Source organism: Ambystoma mexicanum, chromosome 5p (genome assembly GCF_040938575.1).
Source record: "Ambystoma mexicanum isolate Mex_15411 chromosome 5p, UKY_AmexF1_1, whole genome shotgun sequence".
Taxonomy (NCBI): Eukaryota; Metazoa; Chordata; class Amphibia; order Caudata; family Ambystomatidae; genus Ambystoma; species Ambystoma mexicanum.
In genome coordinates this window covers 747,817,549-747,840,102 of record NC_090930.1, presented here as the reverse complement: position 1 = coordinate 747,840,102, position 22,554 = coordinate 747,817,549, and the positions used below count along the sequence as shown (strand labels likewise).

Genomic DNA, 22,554 nt, shown 5'->3' with positions numbered 1-22,554 from the left:
ATAAGGTGTATACAGAGATAGGCATTCAAGAAAATACAGCATTCATAAATCAACATCCAGAGATATACATTTCACATTCACCCTGCAAGATTATAGGGGTAGCTGATAGCAGATCCAGGCTCAACCTCTTATCCAGAATTAAACCCTTCAAAAATCCCAATAATTCAGGGGAAAAGGGGGCAAGGATGAACCCTTTTGGGATTATCCAGTGACCAGACCTACTTTGCCCAGATGATGCACCCCGCGGTCTCCGGTTACCAAACCCCAGTTGCCCCGCTGTGTCCCTAGAGGAGAGCCCAGCTGTTGCCCAAGAGACCACATCTTTGTCCCATGTCCCGAGGCATGGCTGGCTGTCCAAACTGTTCCCTTCAAGTGCTTGTTGTAAGTATTTCCCTTCACAAGTAACCACAAATTGTATCCCTTGCTTTGTTATCTGGTATTATGTCCAATCCCATAGAAATCCTATAAATACCTTCGCAAAATCCTTAAAATTGTCAGAATCCTCTGTGCATCCTGTCCTTAGGAAAATATGTCTTAATTTCAAAGTGTTAGCGCCATTCTTTCCAAATCATTTCAGTCCGCTAGATAAATCCTTAGTACTATTTGGAATAAATCAATTCCTATATAACAAGGCACATGGTGTGAAGGGGTTAAAATTGCAAATTAACCCTTTTTTGCGGGCAGTATTCCTCCTTGATAATCTAGCCAAAGGTAGTCTAAGTAGACTGGTCATTTTAAAACCGATTTTCCCTGTGTAACTGCTTTCATTACAAAATCTGATTACTGCTCCTATCCTTTGTACCTTAGCTTTAAAACTGCATGTCGATTTTGTCTGTTTAGCTAATTTTCCATGCCGTTTCGCCATTTTAAACCTGTGAAACGTAGCAATTGCAATTTTGCCACGTGTGATTCTTGCTGCACTCCTTTTCCTTCCAAAGTCGATTTTCTACACTGTATGCCCGTTGCTTAGTACATTGCCTTGTAGCTTGTCAGTTATCGGGATGCTGTGCTCCTCCCTGTCAAAGCCGGTGGAAAGGTCCAGGAGGATAGCTTAGCAAGGGATCCATCATCTACGATGCCGAGGAGGTCATCACAAACATTCACCAATGCTGATTCAGATGCATGGAGCGGATAAACACCTGACTGGCATAGGTCTAAGCAGGGGTGTTGCTAGGTCTGGAAAAGATCTGGGTCTACGCTAATGTCAGAACTGTCGGTACTCGGGGCTAGCAAGTCTTTTGGTTGTAGCCCCCGAGCTTCTATTCAGGAATACAACCAAAAGACCGGGCTATAACCGCCCTCCCCTGCCCCCCCGCCCTCCTCACCCCCCAAAGCCCCTAGCAATGACTCTGGGTCTAAGGTATCATTTGAATCAATGTGGAGTTGAAGCTGAGCGTTACTGGGATTTTTTAAATTTGTATTTGTTTGTATTTATTTTAAATTCACAGGTGATCAGCTTTTAGACAAAAATTAAGGTCATTGAGATTGAGGTTGGGCATTTGCTGACAGGTGATTGAAGAGTGGGTAAACAGAGCAGTAACAGATTTGGACGGAGGTGAGAGGTTTGCAAAGGTTGTAAAACGTGCTGGTAATTTCAGCCTGGAAGTGGAGATTGAAGATTGACAGTTTAGACGGTTTGGGGGGGTGCAATAATTGGGCACTTTTAGTGGCATCTATTAAGGAAAGTTTAAATTGGGGTGGAGGGAGCAAAGGCATGTATAATTGGAGTATCGGGTGAAGATATCGTATTGCCCAATATAGAAAATGTTACATTTAGAAAGATTGCACAGATAGCGCTTCGAGTGGTCATTCTAAATGGAATGGTCTGGCCTATTGATGCATATGAGTGCGTGCATGGGCTGACGGGCACTGCAAGCAGGAAGAGGGAAGTTGCTACCATCACAGGAACCAGGTAAGTGTTTTTGTGTGTGTCTGCGTGGTTATGTTCGTGTGGAAGACAAGGGGGGATGCTTGTGATGGGAAAGGAGGGGAGGAGATGTGGAGCATGTACATGTCTAGAGCGAGAGAGAAGGGAGGGATATGATCACATTAACAGGGTTTAGGGGGTGAACCCCCCCAGAATGTGATTATTCAGCATTTTGAAGGCCAAACAATATCGACCATGATAAATAACTTGTGTCCAGCTTTCATAATGCTGAAAAATCACCAAGAACCATAATTCAATGTCAAGAGGAGTTGGTCAGGAGGCGGAGGAGAATCCTGATAATGCACAAACTCTTCTTTGATCTTCACAATATTGTCAATAAACAATCAGCAAGGGATGCAGACATGTTGCATCTTGGGAATGGAGGTCACTGAGCAGTTAGACGAGATGAAGGAATTAACAACTTTGAAAAGGGTAAGATCAGCTATGGGATAAAGTAAAAAGACTAACAGCGCAAACAAGGCTGGTAGACAAAAAATTTTGGAAATTCTCCATCCTGCCGGCGATACATTTTTACAAGGCCAAGGTCGTACCGTCCATTATTTATGGTATGGAAGCATCGCTAAACAAGACGAGTGTGATATGGCAGAAACTTGAAGGCCATGTGTGGAAATCGGTTTTGGGCCTCCCAAAGTCGACATCCATTTCAGCAATTAGACAGGAGCTGGGTCTGGTCTCCCTTGCATCGCTGGTAGAACAGAGTAAGATGAGACTATAGAAAGATTGCAATGGCAGACTCCTTGCCAATCTACGCTATTATTGCAGAAGAGCTTAAAAGTGGCACCTGTAAGGCTCTCAACAAGTGGGCGAGAACAGTACAAGACAGTCTTAGTGAAGTATCGTGCTCGGAAGAAGATCTAAAATCCAATCCAGACCGAGTAAAAAGAAAAATTGAATTTATGGACTGGATCAGGACGATTGATACTGCTAGTGCAAATAAGCTACTCTCGCACCTCCCACCGACCTTTAATAAAGTGAAAACGCCACTGAATTACTGTGAAAAAATTTCCAAATAAAAACATGCAAGGAACTTTTTTTAAAGCCAGATTAAATCTGCTGAGGACTCACGAAATCTTGGCAATTAGAAAACCGAAGATGGACAATAGATGCCGTCTGTGTAAAGACAAAGACGAAGTGGATACACTAAAACATCTAGTGCTAAGATGTCCAAAGACAAGACAAAACAGAGATAAATACCTGCTTGCAAGGGGCGGTAACTCTAGACGAAGAGGCTGTGTGGAATAGGCTAATCTCAGGAGACACAACGAGATGGACAATTACAATGGTGAAGTTAATAGAACTAGTCTTGGAAACAATCACCAACTCATTGAGCGAACAGGCTGAACTAAGAATAACAGCATTGGAGGGGGTTGAGCCATCGATACCTCTTTAATCAGACTAGCAGACTAGTAGTAGATGAACGTCCAAGTGATCCAAACCCGAGACCAAGGTTCGAGCTTCAGCTTTTGTCCACACAGCTAAGGAAATATGGAATTAGCCTTGATTTGTCAGAAAAGAAAAAGGTCCTTGTAAAAATCGTTAAAATCTTTTCAATTAAAGTCAAGTAACAAAAAAAAAAAAAAAAAAAGGTTCTAGACAGGTTGCGGGAGGCACGCCTATTGTTCGAGTAGTATTTCTGTTTTGCTTTAAAAATACCTTGTGGCACGTTTATGTTTCGTAGGTTTTCTTTAATTGGTAGTGTTTTTTTGTGTTTGGTAGGTGTGTGTTTAAGACAGTGCAACGTTGTTTACTTTGCGTTTCAGACTAGTGTGGTTCTAAACCAGAAGTGGTGCCTAGAATTTGCTTTGTCTCATAAAGTAGCTTGACTACAATGTTCTGGATGAAGATTCTGCACCACCCAATAAGATCCATCAATTGAATAATATGAGCCTCGGGGCTCACAACCAGCATTGCCTGGGGCACCAAACGATGATGCCGACCAATAACTAGCTTGCTCCGCCTAGCATCCGGGATCTCGGTAACAGTGCAACCCCCCACTCCTAGATAGATTTTATTACTTTTAATATCACATTTCTTTGCAGGATTTATTCTGAAAAGATCTTGATAAATTCATGTGAAACCTAATACAACATTCAAGCAAATACACCATTGACTTTTCAAGGAGTCTGGAATGCCGATACGAACGCCAAATAAAGCCTTCCACATAGGATGAAATAATCCTGGAGACTGCTTAAAAGGATGAGTATTTGAAAAAAACTAAAGAATATGCCATCACAAATCAAGATGGTTTCTACATGCAATTGGACACAGGCATGTTTTATTAAAAAAATAGTGTCAGTCAGTGGCCAGTGAAGCATGAGGTGTGACAGTGACTTCGTGCAGGAGACTAACTACATTATTTCGTGAATCCGCAATACATTAAATAGTCCTCCATTTGTCTGAACACCAGACGATGTGGGGCAGCCTCCCATCCATCATGCCAAATGTTCTTCTCTGTATTTGTTCATCATGTCATGATTTTGTGGTGAGCCATGAACACCGATTTCCAACTGAGATCCAGTCCAACCGTGCAAGGTCTCAGACCACTGTTTCCCTTTGGGACTCTGCATTACTTCTTTCACAGTTCTCCCAAGGCCTGCAATCAGGGCTCGGCTCTTCAGTCTGTGGGGTATTTGTGGAGTCCTGCCTTACCCATACCTGGGATTCGGGATCACGTGGTAAGGGAGAGCCATGATTTGTGGGTCCAATCAAAGGAGAACAGTTTGCTCCGTCCAATGAAGCGGAGGACGGGCTTCTGCTCCCGCGTGTTCTGCACAGGTCTGGGATTAGCCTCCTTATCCCGGTTGATGTCGGACTTCGATCATGGCCCTGAGGGCTAGTGGCGAGTAGTTTGTCCCAGTCTATCTGTGGGGACTCGGGGCTCTGCTGGGAACCACCATGGACTTTCGAGAAGAGTGGGAGGAATTTTGGTCTCTCTGCACTTCGTCCCCACAATGGCTTCTCGTTCTTTTCTTGATGCATGGGAGGAGAGTAGTCCTTTAGCGAGAGGTCCTCGTGCGATCGAGACGCTCGGCGCTGGGATAGTGGACGAACTGGTAGGTCTGATAAACCTAAACAAGAAAAGTAAATATTGTACATTAATACAAATTCAAACCTAGAATTACACACCTATCTAGAAGAATTGAATGTGGAGAAAGGGCATGAAAAGAACACCAGGGAAAAACAGGAAAAGGAGGGATCGATGTGAACGCAAAGGAAAACAAATAAACTTAACTGTTGATTTTGCCTTTTTTTTGTGACAAAACAAAATTGTTATTGAACATCAGCACACATTACATATCGGATTGCAGAAAGCAACATACTACTGTGAATCAATGCATAGGAACAACATGTACGGCTGACATTAAAGGGTGCTCTTTAAAATAAAGGGTTCCAATTTGGAGGCGCTGTTACATGTGCAATTATTTTTCAGAATGCATCTTTGGCCTGTATTTCATCTCATTATGATTATTTTTCAATAGAATAATCTTCACATGAATGGATTAACAAAAAGCATATTGCAGGTTTGTGCCTTTTTTAAGGCTCTTCAAATATCCATAGGCAAAATTCATTAATGATTACAGTAAATATGAAAACTGACAATGAACATTGTGGGAAAAATGATAAAGTAATTGTTGGGTCATAATTGTCCCCCGTGTGTAAAGATTGCAGAGCCCATGGGCAGCAGAATAAGGTTACTGGCCGAATGCGGAAAAAAAAACCTTGGCAATGTCAGTAGTTTTGGCGTCTGAGGTTATAAGATATGGCATTTGTAACGCGCCTATACACAAGTGTTTCAAGGTGCGACGAGGCAAGAAAGGGGGAACTGAGGGAGGACAGAGAGCGATTTTACTAGGCCAAGTGACATTGAGATTGTGCAAGTGCAGAGAAGGGGCGAGGGGAGGGGGCAGTGCTGTACAGGGATCAAAACAATAAGTGTGGCCAGCAGATGGCAGGTGCAAGGGTAAGTGCAGACAGAAGGTGTCCAAAAGTGCATGTAGCGGGACTGTAGGGTTACAGATACAGACCCAAGGGCAGGGACCTAGGCCCGAAATCCAGGTGACCAGTGCAGTAGACAGGAAATCAGGAGAAGAAGAGAGAAGACAGAAGCAAAGAGGAAGGTCTTGAGGTGCTTCCGGAACTGGAGATGGTTCTCCTCAAGTTTCATAGAGGCTGGGAGGCTGTTCCAAAGGGAGGTCCCAGCCGAAGAAAGATCTACCACCAACTTGTTGCTTGGAGAAGTGACTGACCCTGAGGGAGTTGGAGGTGGAGGAGCAAAGAGCTTGAGTAATAAAGTATTTACGAAGAGAGAGTTGGAGGTATTGAGGACCCAGACCCCAGAAGGCCTTGTGGACAATGCAGAGGGTCTTGAACTTAATCATTTCAGCCACTGGGAGCCAATGCAGAGACTTCAGTGCTGGAGAGATATGATCCCTGGGGTTGAGGCCAAGGACAAGTCTTGCAGTCCTGTTCTGGATGAGTTGCAGAGGGCGGAGAGTAGAAGCAGCAGATTAAGAAAGAGGCTGTTGCAGTAGTCCAGCCTAGAGAGAACAAGAACTCTAGAGACAGTGAGCTTCTGGGGGAAGGAGAGGAAAGGAATAATACCTCTGAGGAGGTGCAGTTGGCAGTTTGACTTCTTAGAGATGTCAGATGAGGGGAGAAAAGGAGAGTGTGGAGTCGAAGATGACCCCAAGGTTCCTAGCCTCACAGGTGGGAGCAGGAAGAGGGCCAAGGGAGGACGGCCAGAGAGTGACAGGAAAGGAGGGTGCAGGTGATGAGAATCTGTCTTACTGGAATTAAGGCAGAGATCGTTGGCGGCACACCACACCTGGACAGCAGACAGTCAGATGACAGAAGGAGAAAAGGTGGCAGAGGGGAGCCTGAAAACAAGTCATCCTCATAGCACTGAAAGTTGGATTAGAGAGCGGCAATGTGGTGGGCGAGAGGTGCCAGGTATTGGTTGAACAGCCAGGGAGAGAGGTTAGACCCCTGGGGAACACCACAGGTAGAGAGTGAGATAGGCATCCTTAAAAATTAAGGAATCGCATGGTCAGACCATCACGCCATCTCCTTCTTCATCCAAGGGAAGACGCAACCAAACACCCCTCCAGCTACTATTCCGCAAACCCTCACCAGAAATAAACGCAACATCACCCGGCAGAGCCTTCGTCCGCTAATCCACAACATCCTCACTCCCGCAAACTACGCCAACCTAGATGCGGATAAACTTGCTGACCTCTATAATAAAATACTCAAATCAGCAATAGATGTCATTGCTCCTATCAAACTCACAAAAGCTAATCCAGCAGCCCACTTGAACAAATGGTTCATCCCAGAGCTTAAAATCCTCCGGAATACCAAACGAGCGCCAGAAGGCACTTGGAGAAAAACTCCCAACCAGGCCAACAAAACACCATTCACGATAGCAGCCACCACCAACAAAATCTCTATCCTCAGAGCCAAAAAAGAGACCTATGACAATAGAATTGAAAACACCAAATCTAAAACAAAGAGCTCTTCACCATCCTTCGGGAACTCTAGTCCCCCTCCACACCCTCAGAAACTTGCGTGAAAGATGCAGACTGGTGTGAGAGGATCCAAAAAGCCTTGGCAGACAAAACGCCATGCTTCAATCCAGAATCTAAGAGAAAAAGCTGAGCTTAGCCAAAAAAGCTAACCCTCTTCCCCCACCCACCTCTGAAACTCCAACATGCCCCCCCCCTTTCCTTTACCCCGGTGTCAACAAAAGAAGTGGAAAGCATCATCAAAGGTCGCAAGCCTTCCAGATGCCAAGGGGACTCCTGCCCAGCTCCCATCATCCAGGAAGGCGGCAACAATCTGGCCCCTTTCATAACAGCCCTTATCAAGGACTCCTTCAAATTGAGCTCAGTCCCTAGCAGCCTCAAGGAGGCCTGGGACATGCCCCTTCAAGCCCCTTCTAAAAAAAAAAAAGGATAAGGGCAATTTAACCATTCTCCTGCTGATTGACCTCTCGGCAGCCTTTGACCTTGTCGACCATCAGATTCTGACGGCCTCAGCTGGTTTCGGGTCTTCTCTCCAGGGGCTTCAGCCCACCCCATCCCCATCCTCATCCTCTCTGGCATCCCACAAGACTTGTGCGTCTCGCCGACCCTATACAATATCTTCACTAAGCTATTGTTTGATCACCTTGATAACCTGGGTGTCACATACACAAAGTATGCTGACGATACCCAGGTTCTCGTCACCCTATCAGGCTGCTATGAAAGGGATTCCACACAGATCATCAACCTTTATGGCAGAACACGGCTTATGCCTTGACGAAAAAACTGAGCTCCTTCTTGTCGGCTCCCAACCACGGATAAACAAACTGGACCCTCGTTATGTGTCTTTCAACATAGACGGTAACCTAATCACTGTGGCCAAAGAAATTAAAACTCTAGGGGTCTATCTAGATTCCACACTATCGCTCAAAAAACAGGTGGACACCACAGCCTCCTCCACAGTTTATATGAATAAGCTCATCAATGCCTGCAAACTCTTCCTCTCGTCCTAAAGCTGCATTACGCTAGCCAGCGCTAGTGCTTTCAAAAATTGACTACTGCAATACTCTCTTTCTTGGCTCCTCAGAATGCAATTTGAATAAACCGCAGGTGCTACAGAATGATGCAAACAGAGCCACTCTGAGTATCCTGCGACACTCACATCTCTCAGGCTTTAGACACGATGCCCATGGGCTCCCTGTACGAGATATAGTCACCCTCTGATCCCTCGTCGTCCACAAATGCCTCTCCAATGACGCCCCCAAATACCTGGCAGGCACGTTCATCAAACAAACCTCTACCAGACCAACTAGAACATTATACTCTCACTGTCTTTCCATCCCCAAATTCTCCCTAAAAAAAAGCAGGGGGATCCAGCTTCCCGGTCCTAGCCGGCAAACAATGGAAAGCTATACCACTGAACCTTAGAGCGGAACCCTCCTTTTGGACTGCTGGCTCGCAAACAAGAATCCCACCACTATCTGACACACTACTTAATGTACTTGTTTTCTTTGCCGACCACCATGTTACCCGGTCAACTGCACTTACTGTTATCTTGTATGTATATACTCTGCTGTAACTCCTCTATGTCTCCGGCGCCCAGTTACCCCAGGGTTCGTCACGTGGTATAAATAAACAAACTAAACTAGAGGAAAGGAAGGACCCAAGTTGGATCTGGTAGGGTTGATCAGAGAGGAATGAGGTCGACCAGGCCAGGGCCTGATCAGTGATACCCAGGTTATCACGGATATGATTGAGCAGGATGGCATGGTTGACCATGTCAAAAGGGAGAAGAGAGATTGAGTAAGACGAGAACAGAGGGGAAATTAGAATCAAGGTTAGAGAGCAGATCTTTTACATTCATAGGCACCACGGTGCAAGTAGGAGAATGTAACATTTTAAAGGAGGATGCGTTTAGGGGTGCAGGTGTGAAGTAGAAGGGGGAATAGAGAAAATGGGGAAACCATTGATAGAGGGAGCCGATGATGAGCAATAGGAAATATGAGTGAGAACGGGTACGAACGTAAGAGAAAAAGTGAGTGTGAGAGAAAGGAGAGAAAAAGTAAGGGCTGAGAGCAAGGTGAGAGTTGGAGAAGACGGAATAAGGGGATATCTTCAAGAGTGCCAGAGACAAGGAGTGCGTGTGCAGAGAGAAAGAGAGACCGCACACACACGGAGAGAGTGTGACAGCGTGCATGGAGAGAAAGAGGGACAGCACGTGCAGGGAGAAAGAGCGACAGCATGCACAGAGAGAGAGCAACAGTTCATGTGGGGAGAGAGAAACAGTACACATCAGGAGAGCGAGAGGGTAGAGAGTGAGAGCGTGCAGAGAAAGAGCGAGTGACAATGTGCAGAGAGAGCACAATTGTTGGAGCAATAGCAGCAGTTTTCCCACATGGATAAACACAGTCAGGAGAGACCTGTGGTGTTCCTGCATTACAGTTGTGACCCCCCCACTCTTTGCTAGGAACAAATTGGTTTGGTGCACCTGTCGGGTGCATACCTTCCCATGGCAACACAGATGCTGATAATAGCCCCCCTATACCGGTACGGCCAGCCAGCAAGGGACCTCAAACACTACATGGCCATTCAAAATTACAAAGCATACGTTGCCTGCAAGGGGCCGATTTGGAACAAGCAGTGTAAAGAGTTGACCAAACTTTGTCTCCCCCGAGGGAAGTGACGGTCAGATGGGCTGCACCAAATGCAGCTTGTAAGGCGAGCAGTGCAATGGACACATTTAATGCCCCCCGAACCAAATGTCTAAAGGAATATATTGCCATGTTCTGAGCATCCCTCTACAGAAGACCCTCCCCCCGTGCCAGCTGAAGAGGCGAGGGCCAAGCACAGGGCCCGTACCCACTAGCGCAAGGAAATCCCACATGAGCAAGAATGATGACCCCTCTGAAACTGGCATGAGTAACGTGAAAAGCTTTGCATGGAGCAGAGAGCCAGGTCAACATATCACAACTGGCCCTGAAACCAATCCCCCCAATAACCATTCCTAGCTTGTATTGTACTGAGATGTGTAGAGCACGAAGACCAGACGGCATCAAGGTGCTAAGAGAAGAGAACTGTAAACCCAAGGAGTTAGAACAAGGAGGTTTTGAGGTGTTCATGAAAAACTGGGCAAAATCATAAAGGTTGCAAATCTCAGAAGGGAGGGCATTCCCCAGTGTAGGGGCAAGTACAGAAAAGGACTATCCTACCTCTCGGGTACATTGGAAATAGGGAATACTAAGCAGTGATTGATTGGCCGAGCGGAGGACTCTGCTCGGTTTGTAGGGTGCGAGTCTGGATTGAAGGAACTCAGCCCCAGCATTGTGGGTGGCCCGGTGAACAAGGCAAAGAATTTTAAATGTAACTCGGTTCCTCACAGGGAGCCAATGAAGGTGGTGAAGAAGGTCCTCGTAGTTAGCAAATCTGGGGAGATTCAGGACAAGGTGAGCCACTGCGTTCTGAAGGATCTGTAGAAGTGACGCTTGCTGAATGTCATTGGTGCTCAGCCACCACATTCCACCCACACTGTTGTTGCAAACTGTAGTGGGAAAAGAACCGCATTGTGATGACCATCCGCTTTAGGAAAGCGCATAGCTACACATTATGTCCGGATCCCCCCCCATTCCTTCATTCTCAAACCATGACCAGCGAACAGATGCCCCCCACACCGCCCAGCGGAACCACCTCCGCCTCCCAAATATCCATCAACACATCGCTCACAGCCGTGAACACAAACTTGCAAAGCACAATGAAACTAAAACCTGCAATAGACCCAACAAGCACCTAGTCAAGGAACACTGTCCTTATAAATGGGATGGATGCTTTTGAAATAATAGATGACATTAAAGAGGGAGCTTTTAATTATTGCATTCGCTCTTAATGTGAATGTTTGAGCTTCAGTATTTATAAAATGTTTCCCTCGAAATCTCATGTACCTCTTCCTACTCTGAAATCCTGAGGTTTTGCACTTTTAAATTACATTCCACTCAATGTTACTGGTAATGGTGAGCTCAATCTAAAATCAAGGTATTATTGTGGCAAGGAATAAAAGGGTTTGATCGTTTTATTCTGGCCAATGTCCTTTATAAATGTATTCCTGTGGCAGGGGTTTCTGTGCCATGCACCCAGAGGCAGCGGCCTAGCTATCATATCCAAGACTAACCTAGCCATTATGTTGGCCACTCCACCACTATGCCAATCATGCAAGATACTTACAGTCAAACTTCCCCTATCCAGTAACCGTACCTTAACTATTCACCTGGTATACAGACCTCTGGGTCCACTGGGAACCTTTGGGAGGACTTAACCCGCCTTCTAGCCAACAAAAGATTCCTCACGGATCTTATTGATGGGGGACTTTAATCTAGGCTTCAATGACCTCGATAAACTTGCCCAATCAGTAGCAGCCATACTGACAGATCACGGGCTCACACAAAAAGTCCTCACCCCGACCCATATCAAAGGAAGGACACTCGACTGGGTGGCCAATCTGAGTTGCAACATTGCTATTACCAACATAGACCCACAATCCTGGACGGACCACTATCTAATCTCCTTCTCATCCACACTAGATCTCCTTAGCCCTAAGACTATAGTCATGGTACCACCACTCCCAACTAGAAGCAAAAAGGACATCACAGTGGAAAAATGACTCCCTTCTATCAGGGACGTCATTTCACCAAAATGCCAGGGGAAGCGGAAGTGACATCACACGACCCTTGACCCCTGATGACACCGCCCCGAAGTGATATCGCAGGCAGCGATGGAACATGACCTTTCACCCGTTGACAAAACAGGAAGTGGCATCACAAAGCATTGTACACTACGAAAAGAACAAGTTACTTTCTTACCTGGTAACGTTCTTTCGATGGGATGGTCCGACGACGTATTCCATATCTATGACAGGTAATCACCACAGCTGTGCTGCTTCGGAAACTTTTCCGGCGTCTGTGTCCTGCGTCGATGACGTCGATACGCCGACGTCTAGGACCTCCTCCGACGTCCGACGTCATCCGATGTGATAAGTAGGACGCACGACGCCTGTAGCCTCAGTTGTAGTTTTTTCCCCCAGAACGTGTGACAGAAGTCAACTGCCAGTCAGACACAAAGCCTTGCGGAACGTAAGCTGCAATCGCAAAAGAAATTCTGCAGCGGGGAAGGCAGGGCGGGAGCGATATGGAATACGTCGTCGGACCATCCCATCGAAAGAACGTTACCAGGTAAGAAAGTAACTTGTTCTTCGAGGGGATTGGGTCCTCCGACGTATTCCATATCTATGACAGACTCCCAAAGCAGTACCAGAGCAAGGAGGAGGGAAAGAATTTATAAACAATTTTAGAATAGCCAATCAAATAGCAGAGCAAAGGACCGCCTTGCCAAAGGCCAGATCCTGCCCTCTGATGGAATCGAGGGAATAATGCCGTACAAATGTATGTACTGAAGCCCAGGAGGCTGCATCACAGATGTTGCGAATAGGAACACCCCTCTGCAGGGCAGTAGATGCAGCCATGCCCCTGGTAGAATGGGCCCGCAAGCCAGCCGGTGGGTCCTTACCCGCCAAGCGGTAACACTCCGAGATGGCCAAAACAATCCAGCGGGACAAAGTCTGTTTCGTCACAGCTTGCCCCAAACGCTTACCAGCGTAACCAATAAAGAGCTGATCGTCCACTCTGACCCGGGACATGCGTGAAACATAAAAGCTTAAAGCTCTCCTAGGATCAAGCCTATGGAGCCTCTCCTCTTCCTTACCAGGATGCGGAGGAGGATAGAATGCCGGAAGAACAACCTTCTGGGCTAAATGAAATTCCGTCACTACCTTCGGAAGAAAAGAAGGACGAACTCGAAGGACAACCCTGTCCCTGTGAAATACAGTGAAGGGTGGCTTAACTGAAAGTGCCTGTAACTCACTCACTCTGCGAGCGGAAGTAACCGCAACTAAAAACACAGTTTTCAGAGTTAACAGCCTCAAAGGGCAAGAATGTAAAGGCTCAAACGGAGCACCCATAAGAAACCTAAGAACAAGGTTTAAATCCCAACCGGGCACCAGGAAAGGTGACGGAGGGAACACATTAGTGAGCCCTTTCAGAAACTGTGAAATTAAAGGGATCTTAAAGTAAGAACACTCATCAGACGAGCGCTTAAAGATGGACAGCGCTGCCAGGTAACCTTTAATGGTACCCACTTGCAAGCCCCTGTGGGAAAAAGAAAGCAAAAAGGACAGAACCATGGGGATGTCACGTGCAAAAGGATCCACATTCCGAACTCTGCACCAGTCGCAGAACTTACGCCAACGGCAACGGTACAGAGACTTAGTTGCTGGCCTTCGGGCCGAAAGCAACACCTCCATCACGTCTTCAGGGAGGTCCCAATCCCTATACCTCAACCTTTCAGAAGCCAAGCGTGAAGGTTGAGGGATCTGACCTCTGGATGGAGAACCAGACCCCCCTCCCGTGAGAGCAGATCGTCTCGGTAGGGAAGACGACGTGGAGGGCAGATGGACAAGTCGAGAAGGTCCGGGTACCACGTCCTCCGAGCCCACGCCGGAGCAATGAGGATCATCCGGGAACCGAACTTCCGCAACCTCCGCAGCACTTGCGGGATGACGGGGACAGGAGGAAACGCGTACAGCAGCGGGAACGACCAATCCACCACGAACGCGTCTCCTAAGGCCCCTCTTGGAGGAAATTCCCGCGAGCAGAACCTCCCGCACTTCCGGTTGACACTGGAGGCGAAGAGATCCACTTGAGGGGTCCCCCAAAGGGCGAAGATCTCCAGGAGAATCTCCTGAGCCAACTCCCACTCGTGAGAGATCGCGCTCTGCCTGCTCAGAGCGTCCGCCGTCACGTTTTCGACTCCGGCCAGATGAACTGCCGAGACCGAAACTTCCTGCTGGATGGCCCAGAACTCGAGCTGCATCGCCTCCCTGCACAGAGGAAGTGACCCTGCCCCCCCTTTTTTGTTGAGGTAGTGCATGGCCACCGTGTTGTCCGTCAGGATCAGGACACTCTTTCCTCGCACAGTCGGCAGAAAAGCCTTCAGGGCTAGCCTGACGGCCCTCAGCTCCAACAGATTGATATGGAGTCTGGACTCCGACGGAGACCAACGACCGCTGACTGTCAGCTCGTTGGCATGAGCTCCCCATCCCGTGAGGGATGCATCCGACACGATCGTCACCTCCGGCCAGGGAAGCCAAAATGGAGCCCCCTTCATCAAGTTGCCTTCGACGGCCCACCACAGAAGGTCCTGGGCGACCGAGGGCGGCACCTGAATCGGGTCCGACATCCTGCCGGAGGACTGCGACCATTGCATCTTGAGTGCCCACTGCAAAGATCTCATGCGCAGGCGAGCCTCTGGCACCAGAAGAATGCAGGATGCCATGAGGCCGAGCAACCTCAAGAACTCGAACGCTGGGAGCGTCTGGGCATGCTGAAACTTGTGCACCATCTGCTGAATGTGAAGAGCCCTCACCTGGGGAGGAAAACACTGCCCCAGGGAAGTGTCGAGCACTGCTCCGATGTACTGGAGCCTCTGCGTTGGCGTCAAATGGGACTTCTTTAAATTGAGGGAGAAGCCCAGCCTGTGGAGGGAGAGGCAGGTGACGGACAGATGATCCAGGACTTGCTCGGGAGAGCTCCCCCTGATCAACCAATCGTCCAGGTAGGGGTAGACGTGAATCCCCCCTTGCCTGAGATGCGCTGCCACCACCACCATGAGCTTGGTGAAAACCCTCGGGGCGGAGGTCAATCCGAACGGCAGGACCCGAAACTGAAAGTGCGAGTCGCCAACCGCGAACCTCAGGTACTTCTTGTGCTTGGGATGGATCGGCACATGGAAGTAAGCATCCTTGAGGTCGAGTGACACCAACCAGTCCTGAAGCTGAAGGGCCTGGAGGACTTGAGAGAGAGTAACCATCTTGAACTTGTCCTTCCTGAGGAGTTTGTTCAAACCGCGCAAGTCCATGATGGGTCTCAATCCCCCGTCTTACTTGGAAATCAAAAAATAAGGGGAATACCATCCCTTGTTCCTCTCCGCTACAGGCACCAGTTCTATAGCGCCTTTCACCAGCAGGGCTTGAATTTCCTGCGCAAGGAGCGGATCCGGACACTTCAAAGAGAGGATCCCCGGTGGATTGTCGCGAGGCCTGTGCCGAAAGGGAAGACAGTAGCCGTGGGCTATGATCTCCAGAACCCACACATCTGAAGTAATGGCTTGCCACTCTACAAGATGCTGCGCCAGCCTTCCCCCAACCGGCGAACCATGGGACATGGCCTCATGACTGAGTAGGAGCGGCTGCGGCGTTACCCGAGGGCAAAGAGGCAACTGCCCGAGCGGCCCTGGCACCACGGGTACCCTGTCGTCCACCTCTGGTACCCCTGCGTTGGCCTCTTTGACTGCCAGCTCCTCTCGCTCTACTGAAGGAAGAGTAATAGCGAAAGGAACCACCCCTCCACTGCTGTCCCCTAGGACGAAAAGGCGGAGGTTGGCGAACTGCAGCGCCCAACGACTTCGCTGCAGCTTTTGAGGTCTGCAACCTCTCAAGGCTCTCGTCAGCCTTGCTGCCAAAAAGGTGTTCACCATCAAAGGGCATGTTGAGGAGCCGGGACTGCACATCAGGAGCAAACCCCGACTTCCGCAACCACGCAAACCTGCGTATCACGGTGCTCGCCGCCATGGACCCACTGACGCATTCAGCCAAGTCCAGACCCGACTGAACGGACTCACACATGGCATCCTTACCATCCTGGACCATAGCAAGGAAACCCTCCCGTTCAACCCCTTCGGGAATATGTTCAGCCGCTAACGCAACACAGTTCCACAGAGTGTGCGTGAAACGTGACAAGGCACAAATGGAGTTGGCCGCCTGAAGCGCCATACCACCAGAAGAAAACACTTTCTTCGCCCAGCCATCAAAACGTTTGTCGTCCCTATCAGGAGGGATGGTAGGGTACGACGCCTGCTTTGCCGCGGCCGTGGCCGCCTGCACCACCAAACTCTCCGGAGTGGGGTGCCTGGTCAAGTAGCAGGGGTCGCTACTGGCTGGACGGTATTTACGCGACAAGGATCTGCCCACCGCCGGGAGACTCTCCGGAGCAGTCCAAGCCGCCGCCACCCTTCTCTGTAAAGCCATATGGAACGGCAGTACCGGGTCAGTTGGGGGACCAACATCAAGGATGTCCGTCAGATCATCCTGCACAAACTCCCCTGGGGGAGCAGACCATCCCAAATACTCAGACACCCTAGCCATAAGGCGCCGGTACGAGGAATCGGCATGGGAGCCAGGCTCAGGCCTACAAAAGTCCACCTCCGGGGAGGTGTCCAGTCCACTGGCATCATGCAGTGACTGCCTCAAATCGTCAAACTGACTATGGCCCGAGACAATTTCATCAGGCACCAGACTAGGAACCAGGCCATCAGAATCCTCATCCGCCTCCGAAATAAATTCCAGGTGGCGAAAAGGCACCCGAGAGTGCTTGCTCTTAACCAGAGCCTACCTAGGGGGTACACCCGTGACACGGGGCACCTCCGACACGAAAGGCGTCGATGGCGTCGAGCGAATCGGCGCCGACGCCGAGAAAACCGGCAACGGCGCCGAGAGGATCGGCGTTGAGGAAATCGGCGTCGACGTCAGATGCAGCGCCTCCAGTATCGGCGGCGTCGACACAGCCCTCGAGGCCGGAGCCCCGAGCGTGTCCCTCGACGACCTGAACGTCGACGGCCTCGACGACGTCCTCGAAGCCGGAGCCTCGAGAAAGCCTGTCGACGCCCTCGACGCCTCAGACGTCGACGTCTTCCTCGAAGACTTCACAGGAGCACACGGTCTCGAACGCGTCGAGGACCGGGACCTGGAACGGGTACGGCGAGAACGAGCCTCCTTGTCCGAACGGGACCGCTCCCGTGACTCGTGCCGACCACTCTTGCGAGCGGCGTCTCTCGACCTCACACGGCCGACCCCACTCGGGGGCGCGGACGGCTGAGTACCCTGCGACTCAAGAATCGCCAACATTTTCTTCCCGAAGGAAGCCCATTCCTCCGGCGTCGCACGGCTGGTGGGGTAACCGACGTGCCGGGCAGAATCCTCGGAAGAGGACCTGGAAGGCGACCGGTGACGGCGCTTCCGAGAATGCCTCGAAGAGGCTGAGGAGTGGCGAGACCCACTCCTAGAAGAAGACCGACGAGACTTCCGACGATGACGCGGAGAGTCACCCCTCGAATCATCCGTCGAAAGCCCCGCCGACTTCGACTTCCGGGGCTTGGACACCCGACCTACCGACAACTTCTTCTTACGTTCGCGTAAGGCTTTGGACGTGAGCGACAGGCAGTCAACACAGTCATCCGTGTCGTGGGCCTCCCCGAGGCACCAGAGGCAGGCGTCGTGCGAGTCAGTCACCGACATCTTGGACCCACACTCCCCGCACTTCTTAAAGCCCGGACGCGGGGTTGAAGACGAAGTGGAAGACATCGCCGAAATTCACAAACGAACAGGTTCGAAGAACCAGAAAGAACAGAACTCCAAAGAGACGAGGCTTAGAACCGAGAAACACGAAGCAACACGTTCGCGGAAAAAACGGAACTGAGGCTACAGGCGTCGTGCGTCCTACTTATCACATCGGATGACGTCGGAGGAGGTCCTAGACGTCGGCGTATCGACGTCATCAACTAGGACGCAGACGCCAGAAAAGTTTCAGAAGCAGCACAGCTGTGGTGATTACCTGTCATAGATATGGAATACGTCGGAGGACCCAATCCCCTCGAAATATGGTTACGATATCACTATAGTGTGATGTATATTTCATACAAGAATGGATCGCCATATGTATCATTAAGATCAGTGTATGTAGGCCGATATTACTAAATTACTGTGAATGCAAGCAGACGTCCATGACCAAATGATAATGATGTGTTATTATATAGCACTTCTGCTTAAGCGCTTTATATAGAAAAAATGAACACCCAATAGCATCCAACCTGTGTTGGTACTCATTCATCGACCTCAGAAGGATGAAAGACTGAGTTGAGGCATTTAAGAACAGACTAAATCAGTGACTCGCCCCTGAAGTGTGACTGAAATAAACCTGTGATGAGTCTAGCAATTATTGTATAGAATTCCAGAAAGACACATTATTTGGTATTCCTATTCTTTCTTATTTAGGGTCAGTGCTGAAAGTGTTAGACTTGTGGCACACCGGTTCTTATTTTTCTTCTTTTTTTAGAGGGGCCTGAACAAGAAAGCCAGCCACTCCAGAAGTAAAGAGCCACACGGTGCTCGCCACAGCCCAGGCCCAGGCGCTTGCATTACCAAAAAAAAAAAAAAAAAAAAGACAGGTCGCAAGGGAGACCACAGAGGTCGCAAGGGAGACCTCAGAGGGGGCGACTCCCAAATGACGTCCCTGCCTTCTATTAATAACCTCACCAGCAACAACGACCCCAACCTACTAGTAGAGATTTTCAACAGTTCCATGACGAAGGCACTGGACATTATTGCACCTATCAAACTTTGCAAAGGCAGACCAAAAAAATTTTTTTAAAAATTAAAAAATAAAATAAAAAAAAAACCTTAAGGCCTGGTTTACAGAACTAGAACTAAGGCTCCAAAAAAGAAAGCTCCAATCCACTTGGCGCCACTCTCCCAGTGATGAGAATAAAGCTAAACCAACTGACCACTCCAAACTCTACAAAAAAGAAATAATTAGCACAAAAAAAGAATACCTTCAATGATAAAATCTCAATAACTAAGTCCAATACCAAGGAATTATTCACCATCCTGCGGGCAATGGAAGCACTGATCCCTCCCGTTTATAACGCCCCGAAAGATAAGCAATGGTGTACGGACATACAAAATGCTCTGTTGAATAAAATTGCATCCCTCCAACTAAAAATTGCAAACAAAAAGGCTTCACTGCTCCCATCTGAGCAGTAACCCCCCCCCCCCAACCAAGCCACACTGATAGAACCACCATACCCTTCAGATTCACTAAAATCTCTGTCGTCGAGACTGAGAAAATCATACTCTCCCAAAAACTGTCCAATTGCAAGGGAGACAACTGCCCGGCCCAAATCATAAAGGACGCAGCTGGAGATCTAGCCCCGTTCATCTCCAAGCTGATCAATGCCTCCTTCAAAACAAACAGTGCCCAACAACCTTAAAGAATCTTGGGTTCTACCACTTCTAAAAAAACAAACACTAGACCCCTCTATCCCAACTAACTACAGACCCATTACTACAGTCCCCTTCTTACTTAAAATAATAGAGTAGCTAACCTTCAAATTCAGGACTACCTCGAAGCTAACTACCTATTAGGATCAAGTCAATCTGGCTTCCACCCTCTACATGGTACGGTAACAGCCTTAAATTACCTCAAGACCCAAATTGACGAGTTGAAGGACAATGGGAAAACAGCTATGCTACTCCTCCTTGACCTATCTGCAGCCTTCGATTTGGTGGATCACGCAGTCTTATGCAATCCCCTCAGGTCAGCTGCCCATTTCTCAAGTGATGTCATAACTTGGGTCCAGTCCTTTCTAGCAAACCTATCAATGAGAGTCTTCTCCCCCTGAGCCTCTGCTGACCCTTTACAAACCTCCTGCGACGTACCACAGGGATCCTGCGTCTCACCTACTATGTATAACATCTTTACTAAGCCCCTGTTTGATTGATTGATATTTGATTAATATATAAGTTGGACAGACTGGGTGTCGCCGACACAAACTATGCAGATGACACCCAGATCCTCATTCCCCTTTTGGGCAACTGTCGAGGACACGGTATTGGTAAGTAAGATGTACCTCCTCATTCAGGCATGGATGGCTTCACATGGCCTCTGCCTGAATGACAAAACTGATATACTGATCCTAAGCTCAGAGACGAACCTAAAAAAAACTCAGCCCCAGTTATGCCTCCTTCAATATTGACAGAAACTCTATCAAGGTGATGCCTACAGTTAAAACATTAGGCTTCTACCTTAATTCCACGTTAAACCTGAAGAAACAAGTTAACTCACTAGCATCCTCAACTGCCTACACTTGCAACCTCATCCGAGCTTGCAGATCATTTCTCTCTGAAACTAGCTGCATCACCTTGGCTAATGCACTTATAATGTCCAGACTGGACTACTGTAATGCTTTGTACGTAGGCGCCAACAAATACATCGCTGACAAAATCCAAAGGCTGCAAAACAACGCCCTAAGAGCAGCCTTGAATATCCCCAACAGAGAGCACATTTCCAAATTCAGAAGAGAAGTCCATTGGTTAAAAATAAATGACAGGATCCTTCTTAAAACAGCTTCACTTACGTCTAAGTGCCTGATCAACATAGCACCACCATCTCTCTCAGAAAGAATTAACAGGAGAACCTCAACATGCCCAACCAGATCTGCCAATGCCCACCTCCTAGTGATTCCTAGATTAAAACGAACCACAGCTGGTGGTTCCAGCTTCCCGGTCAAAGCAGCCCTTTCCTGGAATGCACTCCCTGCAGACATTAGAACTAAACACCCTTACCCTAAATTCAGACATAACATGCTAAACTGGTTACGTACAACAGACTACTAACACCCCCCTACCTCACTAGGACTGTACCCAATATTGGCTACCCTCTCTCTGCTCCACTTCTATCTTGCCTCATGGTAGTTTCGACCTACGGTTCTACCACACGCACTGTACCGGTTACCTTCTGTACTACCTGACTGCACTATCTAATATTTGACCCAAAGCATCACGTCCTCATTGTAATGTGTGTGGTAGCAAGTTATCTCTCTGCATGTCCACCACACTCACTGTACTACTTGACTGCATTATGTAATATGTGACCTATAGTACCACGCCTTCACTGTAACCTTTAAGTGGTAGCAAGCTATATCCCTGTATGTCTGTACCCATTGCATATGCTGTAACTAAGCTTTCCGTATACTTGTCCTGTTGCGCCCAGCTACCTAAGGGTTCGGTGCGCATTACCAAATAAATAAACAAACCCACCTCTTGAAAGCATGATGCTGCTGCCGTTTACTCATTTGAAATAGCAAAACGAGCGCCCCGTTGTGTTTTCCTGTGAATTGGTGGGAGAGGGGGCTGCTTTTGGGGAACCTTTCGAAGACCCGGCCCACTGGCGTAATCAAAACTGGAGGGGTACTTTATCTAACCAATTGCATTTACCAGAACTGGGGGTTCAGTGTTTAACGTGACGACATTTACTATATTTACAGCTAACTAAATAAAATAATTTAAGTGTTTTTTTTATAGTGCACGCCACAAGGTAAAAGCGTTCCTAAACAGGCACGGCCTTTAGTTTCCCACTGCATTGTTAAGCTAATTTCTGAGTTGCTTTGCGTTCCTTCCTGATGCTTTTGCTGGTTTAGATGATCACGTGCCCTGCGAGATTGTAATCCCAGGCCCATCTTGTATTGTGTATAATGTGCTTGTGATGCTCAGCCTCAAAAAAGTTTTAAAAACGTTTTAGATGAATTCTGGGATGGGCTGATGAGATGACAGGCAATGGGGAGGGTGAAGGGAGCACTCACCCCCACTCCCTCCTTGCCTGCCTGTGTGGGAAGGTTGTTCTGGGTGCAGATACCTCTAGCCAAGCATACCAGTAGAGTGGTTTCATGAATGGAAGGTGCCATCGCTTGCCCGGTGCAGGAGTGTGTGACAACACTGTGTGCAGCACCTTATCCGTGATATGCACTGTATGAGGAGTCGGAGGGGCTCGCCAATGGTCTCCAGTATACCATTGGCACACTGGCATCAGCCACTGGAAGGGGCCGGCTATACTGCTTTCACCTCTGCATGTCACGGCTGTCTGGAGGAAGAGGAGAGGGTGTTATGAATGCTCCCGTCCGGTCATTGTCCAAAAGACAGTAGCATTATCTTGCATACAGAGTACAAAATCCTGCTAGAACACACTCCATACTGTAAGAAATGTGCGGGTTGCTCACTGGCTGTGAATCTAAATCTATCCTATTTGTACATGTCCTAAAATGGTCCCCCTCCCAAAACTCCATATAGTGGGCATATAGTTAAGTTCAGTCATTTTGCTCCTACTTCGGAGCGTGCACAGCTCCCCAGCAACAGCAGCAGTCCGGCAGACGTGAGCG

General features: G+C 48.3%; 1 protein-coding gene across 3 annotated transcripts in view; it reads right to left on the bottom strand.

Moving 5' to 3' along the window:
* Nucleotides 1-4,190: 4,190 nt before the first annotated feature.
* Nucleotides 4,191-22,554, bottom strand: part of LOC138481164 (rho GTPase-activating protein 6-like) — a 2,140,333-nt gene continuing 2,121,969 nt past the window's right edge. For all 3 annotated transcript variants that reach the window (XM_069613116.1, XM_069613117.1, XM_069613115.1), the window contains one exon: nt 4,191-5,016. In XM_069613116.1, coding sequence (XP_069469217.1) covers nt 4,484-5,016 — 533 coding nt within the window. In that variant the 3' untranslated portion in view covers nt 4,191-4,483. The remainder of the gene's footprint in view (nt 5,017-22,554) is intronic.